Genomic DNA, 25299 nt, shown 5'->3' with positions numbered 1-25299 from the left:
CATATAACTCAGCAAACCCTCAAGCCCCTCCCTCCTGTCTTCTACCTGTTACCCACCAACTGCTTTGTGTCTGTCCCAAGTATGTTGGAATTCTAGGCATTTTCTCATGTTTCCTATGAATTTTCTCCCTGCAATTTTGTATCATGGCCCCTTGCTCTTGAATTTCCTTGAAAATGACACAGTCCCATTCTTTATTGAAACCTATCAAATATTTAAGTCTTTGTATCGTATCTTTCCATCCCTTCTTTACTCCAGCAAGTACATCTTGATTATCTTATGCTCTCTTCATAAGGACTGTGTTACAGGATTTTTATCATTTTAGTAGCTCTTTTCTGAACAGCTTCCATCTTCTCAGTCTCTTTATGATGGTACAATCTCCAATACTGAATACAGCACTCAAGGTGAGATCTCAATAATAACCTAATCCTGAGCAATATTATCCCCTTTTTTTCTGCTGCTGATACTTCTGCCTATGCTATTGAGCATAGTGTTAACCAATCAAGATAATAAAGCTACTGCGAACACTAATGTTAGATCACATGAGATGATGACCTCTAGATCTCATTCTTAACTGTTTTCAGTTCTTATCCTCTTACTTGGTATGTTGTTAATGAAATTTTATACCCCAGTTTGCACTTTTTAACACTGAAACAAATTTACCAAACCCTTGACCATTCTTCTGGTTTTATCAAGTTTAATTTTGGATTTTTTTTTCACCCCCTTTCGGGTATGTCTACTCTGTTACAGATTTTTAAATTTTTTTAAAACAAGAATACTTTACCCTCATGTTCCTCTGAAACTCACTAATAAAGAAATTGAAAAGAAACAATCCTAGTATGATGCCCTCCTCAGAGTGAACGCCATTTACCACCAATCTATATCCTGCCACTCAACCATTTCTTCACCCAGTTTACAGCTTTCAGTCCTACTCCCATATCATCCAGCTTGCTTACCAGTCTTCTATACAGAAGAGTATCAAAAGCATTACTGAAGTCCAGATAGGCAACTTCTCCTGCACCCCTGATCCACAATTTTTACCACCTCATTAAAGACCTCAATCAGATTTATCTGATAGGCTCTTTCCTTTACGAAAACATGTTGTCTGGTATCTTGTATATTAAGGGCCAGATTTTAAAAGGGTTACGTGCGTAACCAGCCTTACATGCGCTGGGCCTATTTTAAAAAGGCCCGGCAACGCTCATAAAGCCCCGGTACGCGTGTAAGTCCCGGGGCTTTACAAAAGGGCGGTCTGGGGTGGGGCTGGGGCGGGGCCAGAGGCCTCCGACATAACAGCCATTGCCGCTGTGTTGGAGGATCGCGTGCTGGCAGGTTGCCAGCGTGCGCAACTTGCGCCTGCCCAGAGGCAGGCACAAAAAGTAAGACAAGAGTCGGGGGGGGGGGGGTTAGAGTAGGGCTGGGGGGGGAAAGGTTAGGTTAGGGGGAAGAGAACGGAGGAAGGCAGCGCAGCTCGGTGCATGCAAGGTGCACAATTGTGCACCCCCTTGTGTGCGCATGTTATAAAATCGGGCGTATATGTGCATGCACCGGGTAGCGCGCGCACATGTAGGCCACGCATGCTTCTTTTAAAATCTACCACTAACTGTTTTAAGGTACTGAACTGCCTTTTTTGTTAGTAATGTTTCAACAGTTTTGCCCAACATTAGAGTAATAAGACTAGTTGCCCACCTCCTCTTTGTTCCTATTTCTGTGTAACTTGATTACATCTGCTCTCAGATCACTCAAAACCTCTCCATCTTCAAGGACAAGTTAAGGAGGGCTGTGGTAAATATATTCTTGAGCTCTTTTAACATCGTGGAGTGGATAACATTGGGTCCCATGATATTGTATATTCTCATATACTCTCATTTGTGTAAGTTCTTCAGGCATTTCCTCCTCTATAATTTGGTTTGTAATCATTTCAAATTTATCAATGCCATTTTCTGCCTTAGTGTTAAGAGTGTGGATCCTTGTGTTGGGATGAGGCCATCACCGCCAACTGGCGGAGCAGACGATGCAGAGACTGAGCTGGAGCTTCGTCTATATTGACCCCTTTCCTCCCTCAGGTTGAGCCTTTGGATTCTGGGGGCCAGCAGGTCTTAAGTGCAGATGACACAAAATTGTTCAGAGTAGTTAAATCACAAGCAGATTGTGATAAATTGCAGGAAGACCTTGTGAGACTGGAAAATTGGGCATCCAAATGGCAGATGAAATTTAATGTGGATAAGTGCAAGGTGATGCATATAGGGAAAAATAACCCATGCTATAATTACACAATGTTGGGTTCCATATTAGGTGCTACAACCCAAGAAAGAGATCTAGGTGTCATAGTGGATAACACAGTGAAATCGTCGGTACAGTGTGCTGCGGCAGTCAAAAAAGCAAACAGAATGTTGGGAATTATTAGAAAAGGAATGGTGAATAAAACGGAAAATGTCATAATGCCTCTGTATCGCTCCATGGTGAGACCGCACCTTGAACACTGTGTACAATTCTGGTCGCCACATCTCAAAAAAGATATAATTGCGATGGAGAAGGTACAGAGAAGGGCTACCAAAATGATAAGGGGAATGGAACAACTCCCCTATGAGGAAAGACTAAAGAGGTTAGGACTTTTCAGCTTGGAAAAGAGACGACTGAGGGGGGATATGATAGAGGTGTTTAAAATCATGAGAGGTCTAGAACGGGTAGATGTGAATCGGTTATTTACTCTTTCGGATAGTAGAAAGACTAGGGGGCACTCCATGAAGTTAGCATGGGGCATATTTAAAACTAATCAGAGAAAGTTCTTTTTTACTCAACGCACAATTAAACTCTGGAATTTGTTGCCATAGAATGTGGTTAGTTCAGTTAGTATAGCTGTGTTTAAAAAAGGATTGGATAAGTTCTTGGAGGAGAAGTCCATTACCTGCTATTAAGTTCACTTAGACAATAGCCACTGCCATTAGCAATGGTTACATGGAATAGACTTAGTTTTTGGGTACTTGCCAAGTTTTTATGGCCTGGATTGGCCACTGTTGGAAACAGGATCCTGGGCTTGATGGACCCTTGGTCTGACCCAGTATGGCATTTTCTTATGTTCTTAAGTGGCAGCCTCTGAGGCTCCAGAAGAGTGGTTCTGGATTCAAGCTGTGGTCGAGACAGGCAGCAGGCAAGGATGGTCGATGGTCAGGCTGAGGTCAAGGCAGGCGGAAAGCAAGAATTGTCAGGTCATAGGTTAGAGTCAGTTCCGAGAATCAATCCGATGGCAGGCAGACTAGGAGGAAGGAGAAGAAGACAAAGTGGGAGCTAAAGGCAAGGCTGGGTGAGGCTGAAGACAAAGCAAGACTGGATAAGGCTGAAGACAACAACAAGGCTGGATGAGGCTGAAGACAAAGGCAAGGCTGGATGAGGGTGAAGACAGTGGCAAGGCTAGAGACAAAGGCAAGGCAAGGCAGGTTGGAGACAAAGACAGGACAGCAACTAGCCCTACTGCTAAGGTAGTCAACCTGTTGCTGAGGTAGTGTGGTCAATAGCAAACACACTAAATTATTTAAGATTTCTGCTTTTTGCCAATCCTCCTCTTCACTAATCCTCCTCTTCTCTCTTACAGGTCAATTTTAAAAGCCTTGCTCACACAAAAATACGCACATATGCGGGCCACGTGCAAGCAATGCAGATTTTAAAAAGATGCAAAATATGCACATGTTTACTCGTGTGTAGCATTCCAGGCTAGGGCCAAGACTTATGCATGTACCTCCGTATTTTAAAACTGAAAATTGCAGAGCAGCACACAAGATATCCATGTAACTTTACTGCTGCTCCTGATGAAGAGTAGGTCTGTGGATCTCGAGTTTTAGTGCTTATAGAACAGGATGAGAGGTCCAGGTCAATTGGGCGGTGTGCAGAATGAAGAACCAGAGAGATCTAAAAGACCTCAATATTAACTGGACAAACTGATGGACAAATTGGAAAACTGGGAATATGCCTCATGCGACAATGTTTGCAAATCCGCTGACTTAAGCGCATAAAAGCTGACAAAGTCCTAGGGAAGACATATGTGTGCTAGCTGTGCTCAAGCAACCTCTTAAAATTAAGAGCATACTTACGTGCAGTTGATGTATTTTACAACACACGTGCACAAGTGTATGCATGATTAAAATTCCAGCGTATCTTTGCTTGCGCCCCGATATGCAAGTGTATGGGCTCACGCATGCTCGTTTTAAAATTACCATCTTGATTTGTCCATCTACCTTTCATTTTTCACTTTTCCCTTCCATATCTAAAGCATGTTTTACCTCCTCCTTTTATGAATTAGGAAATGTTCTCTTCCTTTTGAGCCTATGTTCTCTTAACTGCCTTCCTTGCTTCCCTTCATTTTTCCTGATAATTTTGCATGTCCTTTGCCTGCTTTTTGAATATTCTTTTTTAAATCCAAGTAAGTCACATCTATCACATAACCTCAATCTAATTCTCAAGTCACCCAACTGAAAAAAAAAATCAATCATATTTTTTGACACGATCTGCCTCTGGTAATACCAAACTGCCCATGAGCCTGCAACCCACTGGATTGTAGGTAGTTCACTATTCTTTCCTTTCAGCAGTGTCTCTATTTATTTTCCCCACCACTGAAGTAAGACTTACTGGCCTTTACTTTCCAACCTCCTGTTATGCTCTGCTGGCCGGGAGCACTAGAGGGTGAGAGATGCCTTACCTTTGCGGTAAGGCAGGCCTCATCTAGGGTTGGAGGCGACCAGGCCCCTGCCGACCTGCCTGCCTTAGTGAGACCAACCACAAAAGGTTGGTCTCTGAGTGGTCCTCCGACTACTCCACACCCTTTCGGACTTGCCGCTGGGTAGCGAGAGGCGGCAGGCTGGACAGGAGACAAGGGCGGACTAGGACTGAAGCTTGAAGGCTGAGACAAAGACTTCAGGACTCAGGAGTGGAACACAAGGCATCGACAACAGGAACAAAAGACTTCAGGACATCCGGAAAGGCAAGCGGATGGAAGCTCACCCACAGAAGGCATCTGGAACTAGAGTAGATGGAGGCTCAGGGCATCAGAAATGTCCGAGGCAAGGATATCTCTTATGGACCTTGGGAATTCCAGATGAGACGAAAAGGACTTGGAAGACTTGGACGAAGACAGGTGTGCACTGTTCCTCAGGGCGCCCTACACAGCCCACCTCAGGGCGGACCCAAGGGGCTGGTCATGGACCACCCTGTCCTCTGCGTGCCCTACACTGTGTAGGGCACCCTGTCCTCTGCGTGCCCTACACTGTGTAGGGCTGGTCGTGGACCACGTGGGAGTGGGGCAGGCTCAAGAAAGGAGTCCAACTGACCAAGACTCCAATGACCGGAAACAGGAACCATACAAAATGGATTTACCCTCGGGGTGGCCATCTGGAGAACTCGAGAAGCTGGAACATCAAAGGAACCGATATCAGGAAGTTCAGGAACATAAGACTTCTAGCCATCTAGGACGTCAGGCCTTCCGGAACATCAGGACATCAGAGACGGAACGAAGAGGACATCGGGAACATCAGGACATCAGAGATGGAACGAAGAGGGATCCCTTGTTCCCTTGTAACACTGGAACACCAAGCAAGAGCAGGAACATGGAGTCCAAGAGGAAGGAGAAGCTCCTCAGAAGACTTGATCATTGCGAAGGCACTGGAGGAATGACTGAAGAGCCCTTAAGTAGGGCTAAAGAGGGAGGCTCCCAGATGATGTCATCAGGTGGGGCCAGGAGGACCCCACCCATGCTGTCCCTTTAACAAGGGAAGAGAGCCCTATAGGAGGAGCAGTGAAAAGGTCTGCAGGACCCTGGACAGCAGCCCTGCAGACGCTGAAGTAGGGAGGAGCCGGAACTGCTGTGCAGGCCCCGACGTTGAAGGAGGAGCAAGGCGGTGATCCTGCCGCTGCGGAGCAGGCCTCCAGGCCTATCAGGAAGCAGTGTGGGCGATGGCTCTAGTCCGCGAAGAGGATGCCGAAATCCGCGGCTCCTGCCGCGATGAAGAAGCAGCATGGCAGTGCGGGGGTGGCTTCCTGCCGCAAAGGAGAAGCCTGGTACGGCCGGGGAAGGTCCTGGCAGCTGCGGCCTCCGGGCCGTGGAGGTAAGAGGCGGCTCATGGCTCCAGCCACGGGCCGCATCACAACACCTCCTCTCTGTTACCACTTTTGTGATGAGGAACCACAACCACCCTTCTCCAATCCCATGGAACCACTCCTGTCTACAATAATCTATTGAATAAATCCTTCAGCAGAATCTCTCTGATCTCCTTGGATGTAGCTCATTGGGCCCCATGGCTTTGGCTACCTTCAATTTTGCAACTTCTATACACTCTCTTCTGTGAATGGTTTGATATCGACCCCACTCCTATCTGTACCCTTGCCAATCCTCAGCAGTCCTTCTCCAAGGTCTTCTTAACTGAAAACAGAACAGAAGTATTTGCTTATAATTTCTGCTTTCGCATGGTCTCTTTTCATATGTTGCTCCTTGTCATCTTTAATCTTACAAATTTCACCTATCTCCTTCCATCTTTCTCTGATACACCTAAAAATTGTTTTGTCACTTCGCTTTACCTCTTTAGCAATCTTTTCTTTGTGTTTTTGCCATCCTGATTTCTTTCTTTGTCTCTCAGCTTTGCTAATTTTTATTCCAATTTTTTCATCTTTTTCACATGTTTTGTACTACTTGTTATACCTTGAGAGGTGGACCCTTGGTCCAGCGATGAACGTAAGTCCCACCGTCGGAAGGCGAGGCCAATCCCGAGGGTCACTGTTGGTGATAGATGAAAATCTGGATGCAGGCGCCTCCTGCAGATCATGTAATCCAGATAGCTGGCGCCTCCAGCAGGTCGTAAGAACAAAAGCTGGCGCCTCCAGCAGGTCATGAGATCAGGAGCTGGCGCCTCCAGCAGGTCGGGAAATCAGAAGCTGGCGCCTCTAGCAGGTCGTGAGAGATAAGCACAGTTCAGTGATCAAAGTCAGAAGAATACTCCTCAGCCAGTCCCGGGGTCGAGAGCCAGAAAGTACCACAGCCAGTCCAGGGATCAAGAGCCAGAATACTCCGCAGCCAGTCCAGGGGTCGAGAGCCAGAAAGTACCACAGCCAGTCCAGGGATCGAACACAGAGAATCAAAACAGGAACCACGAACAAGCATGACAGCCAAGAAGCCAAGGCAAGGTCTGAGGCTCCAGGCCTTGCCTTAAATAGTCTAACCTCCATTGGAGCACACAGGAAGGTGTTCATCCATTTCCTGTCAAGGCCCCTTTAAGAATCGGCTACTGCTGCGTGCACGGCCCTAGGAAGCTCGGCGGGGGCGGAGCCAATAGAGAGCAGGAGACTGGCCGACGCCGCGGCCATGTTGAGCAGCAGGAACCACCACGGGACGAGCCCGTCGACACTGCAGAAGTCACCGAGAGCGGAGTGGTCTGCCGCGCTGGTGAGTGCTTGGCCCCGGTTGCGGCTTGCCGCCGCCGGTGACCATAACACTACTTGAATGCTAATCTTTTGGCCTTTATCTTTTTCAGCCACCTATTTGGAAAATCATATTGGTTTCCCTTTGCCAGTACCACTATTATCTCTAAGCTGTGCACATGTGCGCACATGCACACACGTCATGAACTCTGCACACATGACAAAACATACTGGGCCAGATTTTAAAAGCTGTACGTGCGTAAATCCAGTGGATTTACGCACGTAAAGTGCCTTACGCACACCGGGCCTATTTTATAAAAGCCCGGCGACGCACATAAAGCCCTGGGATGCTAAGTCCCTCGTCTTGCAAAAAGGAGCAGTCCAGGGGTGGAGTGGGGCGGGGCGTGGGTAGGGCGGGGCAGTCTGGGGCAGGGCCAGAGGCCTCCGACACAGCGGCCATTTGCCGCTGTGTCGGAGGATCGCGTACCGGCAGGTTGCAGTGCGCGCAACCTGTGCCTGTCTCCAGGCAGACGCAAAAGGTTTGATAAAAATTTGGGAGGGGGGTTAGAGTAGGGCTGGGGGGGAAAGGTTAAGAGAAGGGGTGGGAAGGTTAGGTTAGGGGGAGGGAATAGGGGAAGCCCGAGGGCATCGGCGCACGCAAGGTGCACTAGTGTGCACCCCCTTGTGTGCACCGACCCCCGATTTTATAGCTTGCGTGCACCTGCGCGCGCAAGTTATAAAATCGGGCATACATGTGTGCGTGCCGGGTATGAATGAATGGCGTACTTGTTGAACAACATGTCGCATTAAGAGAGGACGCGTCGAAGAGCTATGGTTCATGGAGAGGACCCGCTGAACATCACCCCCCTGAGGAAGGATGGTTTGTTTGAAACATGGACACGTTGGGATTGTTTTCATGAATATGGGACTTTAGGCAGGGTTCAATCATATTTTATGTTAAACTGTGTGGAATAATAGAAAAAAACCATTTAAAAAGAAAATATTTAAGAAAATGTATGCCATTTTATTGAAAGCACATTATATATGAGCATTTAAAGCAAAATATGGAGGTGGTTGGTAGTTGATGATTATATTACAAACTACTATAGTGCCGGGGGCATTAATAATTATATGAAATTTACAACTCCTTCTAAAAAATATTTTTGTGTTTGAAAATTCTTAAAATTTTAGAATAATATTAGAACCAGATTTTCTGGTATGACATAAAAGTTGATATCAATTAATTAAATATTAGCATAATATATAGCAGTGATGGGACATCTTGGTCCAATTTGATTGATATAATGTGAAGATCACTGCAAGTGGTGGAGTGAATTAGGTGCATCCCTACCACTGGCATCTGGAAGACAGACATTCCTCTCCATATGGCTATTTACCAACTCTATATCCCTCACTATGGCACCCCCTATCAGAATCTGTTTGGTTTTCTTTTAGGTGCCTCTGCCATCTCTTGAAAGGTTCTTATGACAAGTGGTCTCCCTCATTATTTTAAATCCTCTTCTGGACTTCTGCAGAGGTTGCTTCTGCATCACACATGTGTACTTAAATATTTGCAGACGAATAGGACAAGGCAGAGTTCTTTCTGAGACTGCAGTAAGATGGACTCTCCTCCTTTTTAGAGGCTTCTGTGCCAGTGATATTGTAGCCCAATTGCTGTTTTTAAAAAAAACAAGAAAACTGTAGCTCAGCCCTAAATCTGGTAATTTCTGTCTGAAGGCCAGATAGCTGGGCACAGATATGGCAACCTTGACATTTCCATTGGATTAATTTTACAACTACAGCCCCACAGAATTGCAATGTACTATTTCCCTTGCACTTCGCTACTTATATATCCATTACATCAAAAATACCAAAGATTATATTCTGATGCTCCCACCTCCAGGCAGGCGTCAGTTAATATATAAGAAAAGGAAGCAAGGTGGGCAGGTGGCTGATGCTGGATGCAAGAACTGTATATTTACAAAGCTTTAGCTGCAGGCCCCCTACAGAGCTAGAAAAAATATTATCTACTCAGAAAAAATATTCTAACCCTAAAAAGCAAGCAATCACAAAATATTCTAGGCAACCAGAGTCAGTAGGCAGCAGGATCTAAGTTGGGTCGATCTCAGGCACTGGAGTCTACTGAAGGCAGGTAGAGGGACTAGCTCACGAGGAAGGCTGTAAGTTCTATGTCTGTTTTATGGAGTATTGGTGGTAGCAGGAGGTGATGTGAGGCAGTGGCATATGCAGGGACACCTGGTATAACAGCATGTGTATGTGTGTATGGGATAGAGAAGTGTGCGAGGAGTGGTAGCAGAAGATGCAAGGTCCAGAGGAGTGGCACAGAGATGAGAAAGTCATTTTTACTCCCAGCAATGTTTCCTGATGAACACTACAGTACTCATGCTGCAGAGGAAACCGTATCCTAACATCCCTAAGAAAGATCCATCTTGGGATTCATTACTGATGCTGGCAGAGAGAAGGCAAGGTGGCTGTAAGTATGTAATAGATGAGGCTTGGAAGGAAAGTAACTTTGTTTCTAAACTTTAAAAAAATGTTAAATTACTTAAACTTAAAAAAAAAACCATCCAGCAGAAAGAAAATCTGCCATTTGCAACTCCTACTAAGCATCAAAATATGAGCAGACAATACTTCCTTATTAAAGAAATTTTAAAATAATAACCAAGTAATTGCTTTTACTGATGAGGATAAGTAATACTATTTGCCATGTATATCTCTGAAGTATTGCAAAGCAGTCACACTGAGGTAGATTTTAAAAGCCTGGCATGTGCAGGGCTTGCGCGTGCCAAATGAATTTTAAAAGCCACCCAGATGCATATGTAACGCCCGCTGCACGTACATCTCACTCGATTTCAAAAAGGGTCATGGTCTGGGGGTGGCATGGGCGTTTCAGGGCATGGACAAGAGATCTGCACGATAAATACTTATGTGTCCCGGCTTGCACCCAGGTCCTCTGCCATGTCACTTTAATTCTGCTATGGAGGAGGTGTAACTGTAAAAAACGAAAAAACGGCCTTTTTGGAGGGGTTTAAAGGGTCTGGAGTAACTGGGGAGAGTGATGGCTATTAAACCAGGGGGGTATGGAAGATCTAGCTCAAAACTGGGCGAACTGGTGGACGAACTGGTGGTCATGACATGGACGCATGCAGGTTTTGAGCTAGATCTTCCAAACCCCCCTGGTTTAATAGCCATCACTCTCCCCAGTTACTCCAGACCCTTTAAACCCCTCCAAAAAGGCCGGGGGGGGGGGGGGGGTTTGTTTGTTTCTACGCGGTAGAAACCCAATTTATGCGCCTGGGTACCTGCAAACTTAAAATTGTGTGCACGGTGGCCGGGCTATTTTGTAAAATGGCTGCATATCTGGGCGCATGCCAGTATACGCGCGCCAAAGTGAGCCTGCACGCCAGTTTGAAAGTTACGGTCACTTTTTTTAAAATTAAGAATAGAAGCATATATGAAATTCTTGACAGATAAGTCAGCAAAAATGGGATTTCTAGGACATTGTTTCTTGTTCCATCTAATTACATTCTTTGGTCTCAACCTATGCATTCTATCTGGATTTTAATTGAAGTTACTTTTATAAAAATGTATGAAGCAATTAGAAAACAAATCAGAACAATATTGTTTAGTTTTTAGGAGAACTGATAAACTGGGAATGGTAATAATACAGAAATCTAGTAGCATTATATAGAACACAAAAAATGATATTGTATACTATTTACGTTTGTGCATATTCACTTCACCACTTGATATGATACAGATGTCTAAAATACAATTTAGAATTAGGTTGCCTGTCCCTTCAGACATAATTTGCATCTTCAAGTAGCAATAAATGTAAGGTTTTTGTCAAATACAGATTTTTTGTAAAGTTGCCTAAGAAAGTGCTACACATTTCAAATTAAAAAATTCCTATCTTTAATTTTTGTATACTATCGCGTTATTAATGGCAACTTGTAAAAAGAAAGAAGGAACTTGTATGATAACATCTGCAATCAGAAAGCTCACTGAAAAATGCTCTTTTGCAAGGTGGACATTCCTAAAACTGCCTCTTAGGCAGAAGTTTTCCAGCCCTAATAAATTTAACCAGAGGCAAAGCTTGCTGTTATTTGAATCAAAACCATGAGCAATATAATTTCACTTTAAACAATTGCGCAAAGTAGTTTAAGTACCTTTATAATGACATATTAAAGCTTTGAACATTAAACACAGAGCACGGCTCACCAAAAACCCCTACAGTCATGATTTCATAGTTAAAGGCACTGCAGGAAATGGAATGTCTCTTTTTGATGGCTTACTTTAATTTGCATCTTGTTCTCCAGTGTAAACTAGAGAAATAAATTGATACAATCATTCATTAATAAGCTACAAGTGCACCCAAATATATTCTTTCCAATAGCAGCAAGCAACAAAATGATGGACAATAATAATAAATACCAATGTTTTGGTCTTTGCTGCTACTTAAAACATAAAGGATGCATGTGAGTTGGCAAGTTTGTTTCTCCTCCAATATGAAACTTTGGTTCATACTGCTCTTAACAGCCTAATAGTGTGGCTAAACTGCTCTCTGCTGACAAATGAAAATAGTGCAAGTATTTTGCCTGCTAGTATCACAAATCAGGATAGCTGCAGCTTCCTTGGACTGCACCAGGCTTCTCCTAGTCTCTTTTTCCTGATTTAGTAAAACTACTCTTTCAAAACAAATCTTCACAGATTGTAAAAGCTACATATTTGAGCCTGCTGAACAGTACTCAGCCATAAATTCTCATGAACTTTAGCAATTTACTAGGGTAATGCTTGGTCTGTGGGAATTTTCTGTTGGACACAATTTAAAATAAATAATAGTAATAATTATAAGCAGCATAACATAATTGGCAACCACCAGCAGGGTACCCATCAAATCACAACATGCATTCAAATGGTGAAAAATGAAGTTGTGCCATTCAGAATGGGTTTTTACCTGTACATCTAAAAGCATCACCTGTGAGACAGATCTGGTCTAAGCAGTTGCTGATCAAGTGTTTCACAAGTTTGTTAATGCCCAAATAATCCTATGAACACAGTATGCATCACCTAATGGTTTGAACGACTCTGTTGAATGGACATCGCTTATCTAGTATCTCCGTCCGTTTCGAGTTAATTCCCTCTGACGTCATAATTAATGAGTTCCTCCTATCGCGGTAGGTATATAATCATTGAGCAAAATGGCGGATCCGGCTGCCCGAATAATAGCTGCAGCCTAGTAGCAGAGCAGAGCGGCAGTGCTTGGAATCGTAGGTATTAAGCATTGCGGATTCTATTTTTTGCAGTTTAGTAAGGAATTGTTAACTGTGCATTTCTATTTTCAGTAGTGGCATTGTGAGGCCCCTGAGGAAGCTGGTGCAAGAAACACGAGCCGTGTCGGGCCAGTGCCAACATTTATATCCTTACTGCACACTCCGCTACAACGCTACCAACGCTACGATAAGTAAAATGTTATGACAATAATGATGATAATTTCTCACTGCCTAACTTTTTGCTAGTAAACCGACACAAGTTGTCCTTACTTTCATCCTTTAACAAAGAGACCGATGATTTGAACTTTGATGACGGTGCACTCAGAAAAGTTATCACCGCACAACCTGAGTGGCGTTTTGGGCACTGCAAAGGGTAACCCAGCCACATTTGTATGAGGTCTCTTTGTTCTCAATAATTAAGGCTACAGCATCTTTTGCCGTGGTATGGTGATGGTATTTAGAAATTGGTCATTTTAAATTTGATTGCATAGAAAAATTAGTGATTCAACATCAATGTTTTGATGCAATGTGACTGCTTCAAAACTCACTTAGGAAAAAAAAAATGACACTTAGGGAAAAAAATGACATTTTGGCATCATTTATTTCAGATGCTTATTTCTTAATTATGGGATGGATGATCACAATGATAGAGGCACAACCACTACTGTCACTTCCTTGGCCCAAGCAGTAGAATGATTCACCTTTCAGTCCTTGGAACCCAAGTTATTATACGAGGTCTTCGGTGAAATGAGCTTGGATGACCCTAGCTTATTCCCTAACAGACACCAACATGGTCCTTGATTCCACAGAATTGGGAACAACCTATATTTCACTGATGTGTAAGAGCTCAACAAGAAAGCAGGAACAGTTCTGATTATAGATGAGGCGATAAATCAAAATCCATGGCAACGACCACAAACCCTGTTCATGACTAAAGGATTCTCCTGCAAGAAGGGTTTATTGGAGCACAGTCATGAATTGTGAAAAAAAGAATTCTGCAAACTGGAGAAAAACATGGCCCCGAAAAGGTCCCTGATCATCTTAGATAAACTCCACATGGCAGAAAATAGCCCACTCCCCTCCCCGATTATGAATGGAATTTGTTATCATGATTGTGGAACACAGTTTTTCTGTCCAATTCTAGTTCTGATCCCATTGGATCACTTTAAGCCCTCTACTTAGGTAGTTGGCACCTGCTTTGCCTCACAGCTATACAGCCATTAAACAAAATGAATACTATTTCACTGATTTTTTTCTCTAGACCTCTGTAACCATTCAATGTATCCAACCTTGTCAGGAAGCACATACCAGTAAGTGGAGGTTTATATGAATGAAGCATGCAAGGCACACTGACAATTATCTTGTGATAGGGAACTGGAAACACGTCCGCCTCTGCTTCCCTGTTGAAGCAATCAAGACAGAAAAAGGAATGTCACATTATTTTTAAAGAGTGCTATGGTGTTCTAGTTTGCCCTCACATGCACACAGTCTTGGAAAGAAATGTGCCACTGCACAGAAGCCATTTAGTCATTGCCACATGAAGACGGTCTCATGTAGGGATGGAAAGAAGAATAATTTCCAAAATAATCAGGAGATGGCGCAAAATCAACTGTAAAAGAAAGAGCAAAATGTTTTCTTGCGGTCCAAGAGGCACATTTACAAAAGGTGCCAAAAGATCCGGTACATTAAGTTTGAAAGCTGCATGCCCCATACCTCGAAGGCGAGTCTGTGCTTCGTCTACACCTTCCCAACACAAGAACTTCATAGGGTTTCTTGTGTGTGGAATCTAATGGAAACACAAACTGCCCGGCTCTGGTAATCTGCAAGAAAAGGAATGTGTCAGGAAAGGTTCCACATTGAAACGTCATGCACAGAAAAAAATAATAATTCTTTCAATTACAGCTTAGCATTCTTGCCTGAAAAGGGTGAAGTACAGTTATGTTGGGTTTGGTTTTTTTTTTCATTCTTACTATTGTGAGGAATGCAGGTTGGGGTGAAGCACACTGACACAGAAATGCAATGTTTTGTGGTATAAAGAAATCAGCTTAGGCACTTACTTTAACCCAATGCCATTCAGCCAGAACTTCCACAGACCAATGAGGATAAAGATCATCCTTAACAAAGCGCAGGTGTTTCTGTCTGTTTGTCACCCAGGTGATCACAAGGCAATCGGCGGCTGCCAGCTCCGGTATGGGAATCTGTTGGATTTGCCATGAAGACAAATGGCCATATCTGTATTAACATATTAGAGAACAAGTTAGCAAACAAACAACAATAGGGGGAAGGCGGGGGAAGAGAAACTCCTAACTGTGAGAAAGATTCTACAAACACTGCAAAGCCGACAATTTTTCATTAAGGAGCAAGTCTTGTTGTCACACAGCTAGTTCGAATGATCCACAAGTGAGACAAGAGTGACATCTAGTGGCCACATCCATGTTACCCTGATGACATGGGCAGCCAGCTCTGTTTCCTTTTACCAGTTTTCTAGTCCTCTGGAGTCTTAGTTTGCGTATTTATTCAGTTACAAACTACAAATCTAGTTTTATGCACAACTGATTTCCCTAGCTACAAGATATTTATAAAAAAAAGATTGCAATTTTCACAGTTACTAACAGTCCCAATGCTGGGTTGCTTTGGACATGTGAAACTAGAAAGTTAAATCCTCTTTATCTTGCTGCTTCCACTTAAGTTAATGTTATTTCATCACTTAGCCATTCACATCTGGCTTGCATCCATGTTATGAAGCACAAAGAGAGTCACTTTTGAGTAAGGATCAACAAAATGCTTTATTTTCAAATCTCATCAAAATGCTTAGAAGCCAACTTATTTTTGAAAATCATTATTTTTGGGGAGAACATTACATGGCATACATCACTGCACAATGGCAAATATTTTCCATGAAAACTGTGGATATTTATTTAGGATCATTACTTGTTAAAAAAAAAAAAAAAATTAAGGTGAGACCCTGCAGAGATTACAAACCCCAGTTGACTGAGATATTTCTGAATTAAGGAATAATAGTGAAAAGGAACAGAGGTTCTGATGGCAAAACTGAAATATGAACACCTCTGAAAGATAAAGAATATTGTATCTGTCCAACCTGTTGCTAGCTCTTTAGCTAAGCTTTTGGCTATTTCTTTTAATATTTTTAATGCAAGGAAGTATAGGTCAGAAAAAAATATTCGGTAAAGTAATATCTTTTTATTGGACTAACTTAATGCATTTCTAGTGAGTTTAGTGGAGTTAATCCTCTCTTCTTCAAATCCAGATGTGGAGCCTAGTTACCAAAGATTTTTCTCCATTTGGCTTTCTGTGCTTAGTAAATGGGGCCCAATAAGCAGGTCAGAGTAAAAGATATTGTTATCTGCACATATAGTTAATTTTCTAGGATTGACGTGTTTATTCAGGTAACCTCATTTTTTGCTCTGACCTGAGAAAGGGCGTATTACCTGAAAGCTAGCCATGAAATGCATTTAGTCCAATAAAAAGGTATCACTTACATTTTTTTTTGTATACTGACCTATATTTCTATGCATTAACACTGGAACCAATGCTGCTTAATATATTCATAAATGCTCTTGAAAAGGGAGCAAGTGAGGTGATTAAATCTGCAAACGAAATGAAATTATTCAAAGTTTTTAAAACACGAACGGATTATGATGAGTTACAGAAGGCCCTTACGAGACTGGGGGACTGGATAATCCAAGATGCCAGATCTGGATTGGTCTCTGTCAGAGACAAGATGCTGGGCTCAGTGGAATTTAGTCTGACTCAGCATGACGTATCTTATATTTTTATGTTCTTACCTGGGACAATGTAGGGGAAAGTGACCTGCTCAAAGTCACAAAGAACATCAGTGGGAGAAGCGGGATTTAAATCCTGGCTTTCCTGGTTCTCAACCCACTGCTCTAATCACTAGGGGAACTTATAGTTGGATGCGGGTAGAATAGGTGCTAATCAATCCCCTAATGCAATAAGGGGATTATTGCCTATTCAATGCGCGTCTAACGCGGAGTGAATGCAATAGCTCTCTTCACATGTAAATAAATGTGAATGAGGCTATTAGGCATTCACTCCCAATGCAAAAAAAAATGTGCATCTCCGACGCACATTTAACTGTCATCTATTAACGCCTGCCAGGAACAGGCGTTAATAGATGTGTGCATCAAAAAAAGAATGAAAAGAAAAGAAAAGAAAAAAAAATTAACAATCGGGCCCATCACAAAAATCGACACCAAGTTTAACAGCGTCGGTTTTCGTTACCGGCGGACAGCCACGAAAACCGATGCCGATAAACCCGCCATTGGTTTTCAGTGAACTAGTCACGCTGGGTTTATCGGCATCGGTTTTCGTGACGTAAGGGCAGAAGCCGACGGTGTGGAAGGTGCGGCACAGCTCTGTTTTAGCTGCGCAGCTCGTGGAAGCCGTGGCCGAACTGGCACTGACCTTTGTTCAGCAGGGCCGTGCTCACCGAGCCCTCCTTCAGGTGGCTGAAGGAGTTGCCAGGGAGCTTGGAGGCGGCGCTGTTGTTGCTGGCCAGAGCCGGTAAGTTGTTGGTCAACTGTCTGCGCAGGAATCCCGGTACAAAGCTGGAGCTTTCGTGACTACCGTAAGCCGGACACGAAAACCGACGCCGATAAACCCGGCGTCGGTTTTCGTGACAGCCATACGGCAGTAAGGAAAACCGACACCGATAAACTCGGCATTGATTTTTAGCGACTAAAACCAACGCCAGGTTTATCAGCGTCAGTTTTTGTGACCGGCGTATGGCAGTCACGAAACCCGTCTGGGTTCACGTTAGCCCCCTTTGGGGCACCATGCTCATGTTAAGAGAGCAGGCGCTGACTGTTCAGCGCCCACTTTCTACGTGCCTTTATTACATCGGCCCCTAGGCCACTCTTTCATTCCTTCAATTCATTTGCCTAGATTTAGGAACCAATGCTCAGTGTGAACATTTTTTCCCCATTCCCTAACTCCACCCCCCACAGATGTCCACTTTTTAGGCTCCTAAATTAAACAGCTCAGCGTTATTCAGTTTTCAAAGAGGCTGATTTAGGTTCCTAACTCCCAAAGTTAGATGCTTACAACCTTTGAAAATTAACTCCAAAGGAGTTCTTAAATTGTGTAGACAAATCATAAATTTGTCCACAGAGCGATCATATCATATTTACAAAAATCTCTCCAAGGGTAACAGTCTTAGGTTCCTTCAAAACTGACCTAGGGGGCCTCTAGGTAGTTGTTCTCTACTCATGGCTGTCATTACAGTCACTTTCTTCAGCCTCAGAAGGATCAGCTCCAAAGTAGGCCTTCTCTGGCTTGTTATCTTACACTCCTCCACTGTCCAGGTCACCACCAATGGCAGCTCCACTGGTGCATTTGGACATGCTTCACAGCTGGTCAGCTCCAAGGGCCAAACTTCCAGAGCTTGTGATGTTTCATTTTCCTATCATAACTTCTCCACGCGGCGACCCGAAGACCTGCGCGACCGGCGCCGGAGCCCCACCGGGGGAAGGTCAGGTTAGTGCTCGGCCTCCCCACCCGGGGGACCCCGACGCCAGCCGCGCTCGCCGAGGCCCAATCCGGCGATCGCATCGAAAACAAAAAAAAGCAGAGAAACGCGCCAAGGCCCGCCCAAAATAAAAAAGGCAGCCAACCAGAGGAGCCCGGCAGGGCTTTAAATCCCGACTGCAGGCGCCATTTCCTCCTTCTCCACGCGGCGACCCGAAGACCTGCGCGACCGGCGCCGGAGCCCCACCGGGGGAAGGTCAGGTTAGTGCTCGGCCTCCCCACCCGGGGGACCCCGACGCCAGCCGCGCTCGCCGAGGCCCAATCCGGCGATCGCATCGAAAACAAAAAAAAGCAGAGAAACGCGCCAAGGCCCGCCCAAAATAAAAAAGGCAGCCAACCAGAGGAGCCCGGCAGGGCTTTAAATCCCACCTTGCTAGGCGCCGCGCGCCGAGCGTCGCGCGCCTAAGGAGCGCAACAAAGGGGCCTGCCCCTTTGTTTCGCCCCTTCGTTTCGTCTCTCGCTTCCCCGAGCAGCATCACTCCAATACCTCACTAGAGCTCACCCTGCGTCCATCTTGCTCACGTTCCTCCAGCTCTCACCCAGCAACCACCATACCGCGCCCAGCCAACGCCATCTCAGCAAGCATACAGCAAGCAACCACCCTGCAAACATCCAGCAAGCAACCATCCTGCAAACATCCAGCAAGCAAACATCCTGCAAACATCCAGCAAGCAAACATCCTGCAAACATCCAGCAAGCAACCATCCTGCAAACATCCAGCAAGCAAACATCCAGCAAGCAACCATCCTGCAAACATTCAGCGCCCTTCTCAGCAAGCTCTCAGCAAGCAACCATCCTACGCTCATCCAGAGCCCTAACCAACTAATTATTTATCTCCTAATTCCAGCCTTTCCTCCCATCTGCCTTCCGCCTACCCACGGCACCAGCCAGCTAACCATCCACAATGTCTCTAGTGCTCCCAATACCAATTTTACAACACCGCCTCCCATCTATAAGAACATCCGCCAGACGAGCCCTCCACAAGAACTTAAAAACCCTCACCCCTATCTTGATTACACCAATCCCTCAGTTTTTAGGCCTCTCACTCTTCACACTCTCTCTCTTCAATGCACAATCCCTAACAAAAAAATCCCTAATTCTCAATGATTATCTCACCGACGTCAAGCCTGATATTTGTGCAGTAACCGAAACATGGCTTAAGCCCTCAGATACAGCTTTAATAAACCAACTACCCACACAGTCCTATGATGTCTTCTCACTTCCGAGACTGAAAAAAAGAGGAGGTGGAATCCTTCTAGCCACCAAAAAAAGCTTGAACTTCTCCCAACATCCTTTCAGCTCTAACTCAAAACTGGAAGTCGGCTTCTTTACCTCACAACATCTTCAAATCCTGCTTGTCTACGCCCCCCCGGGGCTCCTAGAATCCAATGTTTCCCCCATCCTTGAAATCACCACTATGCTCATCAACCTGGATACTCCAGCAATCATCCTAGGAGATTTCAATCTGCACATAGACAATCCTTCACCATCCAACAGCTGCGTAACCCTCCTCACAGCCCTATCTGCTATGGGATTCCAACAACTAATCAACGAACCCACACACAAAGCGGGTCACACCCTGGACCTGATTTTCGTCAACAAAGGCATTACGACCACTTCCAACTTGAAGAACAAAAAGGTTCCTTGGTCAGACCACACTCTCATTTCCACCTCCTTCGCGCTGAAAGAAACCAACACTCCTAACATCCCCTCACCTTCATTCCACTACAAGAAGCGTTGCTCCCCAGAAGACCTTAACACACAGCTGGTCTCACAGCTCCCCCTACTAGACTTCACCGACCCTAACACTGCCATTCGATCCTGGAACAACATAACAGAAAATATAGCCAATAAGCTCTGTCCTTCAACTACAAAAAAATCTCACACCAATGCAGCCAACAGACAACCTTGGTTCACCATCGAACTCAGGAAACTAAAACAAAGTTTAAGAAAAAAAGAAGCGACTTGGCGTAAAACCCCTTGCGACACCACCATCTCGTCATACAAAGCTACACTATATCAGTACAAATCCCTCACCTCAAAATCAAAAAAAGACTATTATGCATCTAAGATTCACAACCTGGTCTTTGACGCCAAAGCTCTCTTCGCCTATGTCTCCAGCCTCACTCAGACCATACCACGAGAAATCCCCGGCAACATGGCTCAATCCAAAGCTGAAGAACTCGCTCAGTTTTTCCAAAATAAAATCACCAATCTCTTAATACAACTGCCTTCCGACACCGCCGCCCTCCAGACACATCAACAACCTGCCCACAAAAACGCCAGCTTAAACACCTTTGAACCCGTTGCTTCCACTGAGATACAAGCCATCCTGAGAAGAATGAAACCGTCGTCTCATCCTGCAGACCACATCCCTTCTAAACTTCTTCTATCTATTCCAGACACAATAGCCACATCTTTGACAAATATCATCAACTGCTCTCTAGCCCAAGGAACCTTCCCTGATGATCTCAAAATGGCTTCAATCTCACCGCTCCTAAAGAAACCTAACCTTGACCCGAAGGACCCCAACAACTTCCGCCCCATAGCTAACCTCCCATTCATCGCCAAGATCATGGAAAAACTAGTGAACTCTCAACTCTCAGATTTCATTGAAGACAACAATCTTCTCTTCACCCCACAACACGGCTTCCGAAAAAATAGAGGCACAGAATCCCTCCTCACCTCGCTGACAGATCATATTTTAATGGGCCTCGATAAAGGAAATTCTTTCCTACTGATCTTGTTAGACCTATCCGCAGCGTTCGACACGGTCAACCATGCCATCCTCCTAAACCAGCTTTCGTCCATAGGAATCAGCGGCACCGTCCTATCCTGGTTCAAAACCTTTCTCAATAACAGAGGTTACAAAGTTAAACTCCAAAACAAAGAATCCTCAAGATTTGACTCTGTCATAGGAGTCCCACAAGGCTCTTCATTATCTCCAACTCTATTTAATATCTACCTTCTTCCTCTCTGCCAACTTCTCACCGACCTCAATCTAAAGTATTTCCTTTACGCAGATGATATCCAAATTATCATCCCCATCAAAGACACATACTCTAAAACTCTTGACTACTGGGAATCATGCCACCAGAAAATCAAACAATTACTAAACAGCTTACACCTCATCTTAAACTCATCCAAGACTGAAATCCTACTCATCTCTCCTGAAAACAATATCACTAATACTACTTTTTCTACCAACCTACCTACCACACAAGTTAGAGACTTAGGAGTGATAATTGACAACCGGCTAAACTTCAAGGCACATATCAACAAAACAACCAAAGACTGCTTCTATAAACTCCAGGTTCTGAAGAGGATAAGACCTCTTTTCCATGCTCAAGACTTCAGATCAATCATCCAAGCAGTCATTTTTTCAAAAATAGACTATTGCAATTCCCTATTGCTAGGTCTGCCCTCATCCTATTCCAAACCATTACAGATGGTTCAAAACTCAGCAGCCCGATTACTAACAGGCGCAAGAAAGAGAGACCACATATCTCCCATTCTGAAAGAGCTACATTGGCTACCCGTACACTTCCGTATCATGTACAAAGCCATATGCATCATCTTCAAAACTATTCATCAGCACATCTCCCTCGATCTACAAATCCCCCTCCAAGTATACAACTCGACAAGACCGACCAGAGATGTTCACAGAGGCGCCCTCAAAGTTCCCCCTGCGAAAATGACCAGACACATCACCTTAAGAGATCTTGCCACCTCCACAGCTGGCCCTTCCCTGTGGAATTCCATTCCTACAGACCTCAGACTGGAACCCTGCCTCTTAACTTTTAGGAAAAGACTTAAGACTTGGTTATTCAAGCAAGCTTTCCAAGACACAATCTAATAACACAAGTCAAGGACACATTCCAAGGACTCCACAAAACTCTCAACCACTAATCATGCCTTTGTACATAGCATTTAATTTATTTATACCGTTTAACCGTTTATTCTTTCCTATCTCTTCCTTCTTCTCCAAGTTCTGCTACCCTTGTTATTTGTAACTGCTCCTTCGGTCACCACAGTTCGAATTGATGTATTTAATGCACTCCCGTTCCATGTAAACCAGCAAGATATGTTTTCATGATTGCCGGTATATAAAAACCTTAAATAAATAAATAAATAAATAAATAACTGACCCAGAATCAGCGATGATAATTTCTGAGTTGGCAAAAGTCTCCATAACAGATCTTGCCTCAGGATTCTTAGGTGGCTCGCAATCCCCAAGACTCAGATCTACTACTTAGAGACATTCTGACACACTCTCATCCTGTGCGGCCTCCAAGGATATGTCAGGAGAAAGAGTGGCAGCTTGTGACACCTGGACTACATACTGATCCATTGGCTCAGAAACTGATGTTTTTTCAAGGCTGCCCAGACAAAAACCATTTAAGTTTCGACAACATTGGTCTTGCAGTTCAGAATGAATAATTTATGCGTTATGATGCCCTTATGGTCTAATGTACATTGGAAAGACAAATCGGATGCTGAAAACACGAGTCTAAGAACATTTCAGCTGATTCCAATGTGAAAGGATGGAGGTGCCAGCTGTGGCACATTGGATTGCATTTTCACATAAAATAGAAGAAGTGAGATTAGTCCAACCACAATGTTCACCAAGAAGAGGGGACCATGACACAAAATTGCTCCAACTGGAACAGAGATTCGTTTATAACTAGGACACTATCATCCCCTGGGGTTTAAATAGAGACAATGATTGGTTATTGTTCTACTAAGGGGCTGTAGGAAAGAAATAAGTAAGGAATGCTGGATGAAATTGAAAACTACCTTGACGTAAAGGCACATTAACCTGATCTGGAATTGTGGTTTTTCATCTCAGCTGGATGCAATTGGAAACTATAGAGAAACATGCAACGCTAGTTGGAGGGCAGAATGTAGGACGCAATTGAGAACTATCTTGACGTAACGGCACATTAAGTCTGATTCAGTGGTATAGTTTTTATCTTAGTAGGTCATAATGGAGAACTATATTGAGACACGTGATGTCAGTTGGAGGATAGAATGTGATTGGTCCGATATTGTATAAAAATTTACGTAACAGAAGAGATGCAGCCTATTCACACAAAAAATGGCGACCATATAAATGAAGAACACTGACTATAAGTAAGTTTTCAAGAGATTGCATGTCTAACTGAAGTCTGGGAATGTTAATTGTGTAATGATTACTGTTTTTATTTTTAATTCTCTCCAACCCCTGAAGCAGGTGCATGATGTCAAAATGCAGTGAGGGTCAGGCATAGGCCACCACAGGAGGACATAATGAGCGAGAAGTTTACAGAGAAATATTAGTCTCAACCAAAAAGATAAATGGAAAGTTTTATCATCCCCTGTGATGTGAGAGTACTACTGCCAAGAGAGTATTTTTCTCGTTATATAAAAATGCTTAAAGCTTAAGAGCAAAATTTTAGTTGCATATAAAAATAAAAAAAAAAAAAACAAATAATCATTGCGAACACAATATTAAAACAGTACTATATTTAGTTACAACCTAAAGATTGGTTTGTTTCTATACCTGAAATACCGGTCATTGCAGTTAATTAGTCTACACACCCTGTTTTGGTTTTTATGTTATAGGAACAAAGGGCATATAGAAGAGGCTTATTGGATACTATAGTTTCATGAGTTGCCAGGACTACATTGAGGTCCTATGGCACTAGTGGAGAGAGATTGGAGTCACTGATATCTGATGAAATAACAGTTCAAGCAACTGACCCCATTGATGCTGGGGTCCCGCATGGGTCAGTGCAAAAAAGGTGTTTTAACGGGTCCTTACTTCACTTCAACCAGCTCCAGCTGCCGATGGCGGAGACCTGAGGGGCTCCTTCCCACAAGTAGCATCACTCTGCCCAAGGGGTTCACTTCACTGGTTGCACTATGGCTAGATTTTGTACAAAAATATCTCACAAACTTTCTTGGCTCTCCTCCTCCCCCCTTTGCTCAGCTGTAATCTCCTGTTTTATAATCCTTTCTCCTATAGACAGAATCCCAATTTTCCATTTCACTGTTTCAAGCCCAAGACACCACTGGATCCTCCCATCAAATCTCAAAGCTTCCATTCCTCTAAGGAATACACTTTAGAGTCAGTCCCTTCTCTGTAGAACTTACAATCCAGTCAAAACAATATACAGGACAAAAACGATGTTGGCAGATTCATTTATTAAGAAAATGGCTAAAATCAAAAGGCTATGATCGGGAGAAAGGTTAAGATTTAAAAGCAGTCTCAAAAAAGGTTGGCTTTTAGACTAGAATTTGAATAAGGCCAAAGAGGGAGCATTACACAGCAAACCAGGAAGTCTATTCCAACAGTGCAGCTAGATGGAAAGCGCAAGATTGGGAGTTGGCAGTGGAAGAGAAGGGAACAGATAAGAGTGACTTGCCCAATAAGCAAAGTTCACAAGAAGTCACAAGCAGGGATATAGGGAGAATTAAGAGAGGAGAAGTAGTGAGAAGCTGTATCCTATTGGTGGCCTGAAGTAACCATCACTCCTGAGCCTAGTCACCTCCCTCAGAGTACATCTCACCCACCAGAACATCATCCCCACTGCAGCTGAATTCCCTCTCCTCCACAAGAGCAGAAAAAAACTATAGCCCCCGGCCTAAAAGAAGATCCCCCATCCCCTCCACAAGGCAAGGCAAGGATAGGCCGGAGTAGACCACAAGGCAACAGTGGCTAGGGCAAGGAGCCAAGCGCGACTCCATGCGAAGGCGAGGAGGGTTTGGCAAGGCTGGATTATATAGGTCTGGGGCTTGGGTGTGGTGCAAGCAAGGAGGAGGAGCATGGCAAGACTGGAAACTATGTTCACCGAGGACTCTTGGTGGCTAGGAGTCTGCACCACAGGCTAGCTTAGATGATCTGTGAGGAGACGGCTTTAGTGGCTATGAGCAGGGCTCATTGGAGGCCTCTGCAGGTGGGGAGGCGTCATAGTCAGAGTAGGATGAGGTTGCATAGCAGGCGGAATCCTAACAGAACTCTTCATTTTCATTTTTTTTTTAAATCAGAAACTTCTAA

The 25299-nt window shown here is 44.0% G+C and overlaps 1 protein-coding gene across 4 annotated transcripts in view; it reads right to left on the bottom strand.

The window, feature by feature from the left end:
- Positions 1 to 25299, bottom strand: part of METTL4 (methyltransferase like 4) — an 86092-nt gene that overhangs the window by 18108 nt on the left and 42685 nt on the right. For 3 of the 4 annotated variants that reach the window (XM_029591087.1, XM_029591084.1, XM_029591086.1), the window contains 3 exons: positions 14750 to 14924; positions 14406 to 14512; positions 14001 to 14092 (listed from right to left, as the gene is read on the bottom strand). In XM_029591087.1, coding sequence (XP_029446947.1) covers positions 14001 to 14092; positions 14406 to 14512; positions 14750 to 14924 — 374 coding nt within the window. The remainder of the gene's footprint in view (positions 1 to 14000; positions 14093 to 14405; positions 14513 to 14749; positions 14925 to 25299) is intronic. The other variant, XM_029591085.1, reaches the window with a different exon arrangement.

This window comes from Rhinatrema bivittatum, chromosome 2 (assembly GCF_901001135.1).
Source record: "Rhinatrema bivittatum chromosome 2, aRhiBiv1.1, whole genome shotgun sequence".
Taxonomy (NCBI): Eukaryota; Metazoa; Chordata; class Amphibia; order Gymnophiona; family Rhinatrematidae; genus Rhinatrema; species Rhinatrema bivittatum.
The sequence above is the reverse complement of the archived record's forward strand: the minus strand, read 5'-3'. Positions and strand labels throughout refer to the sequence as shown.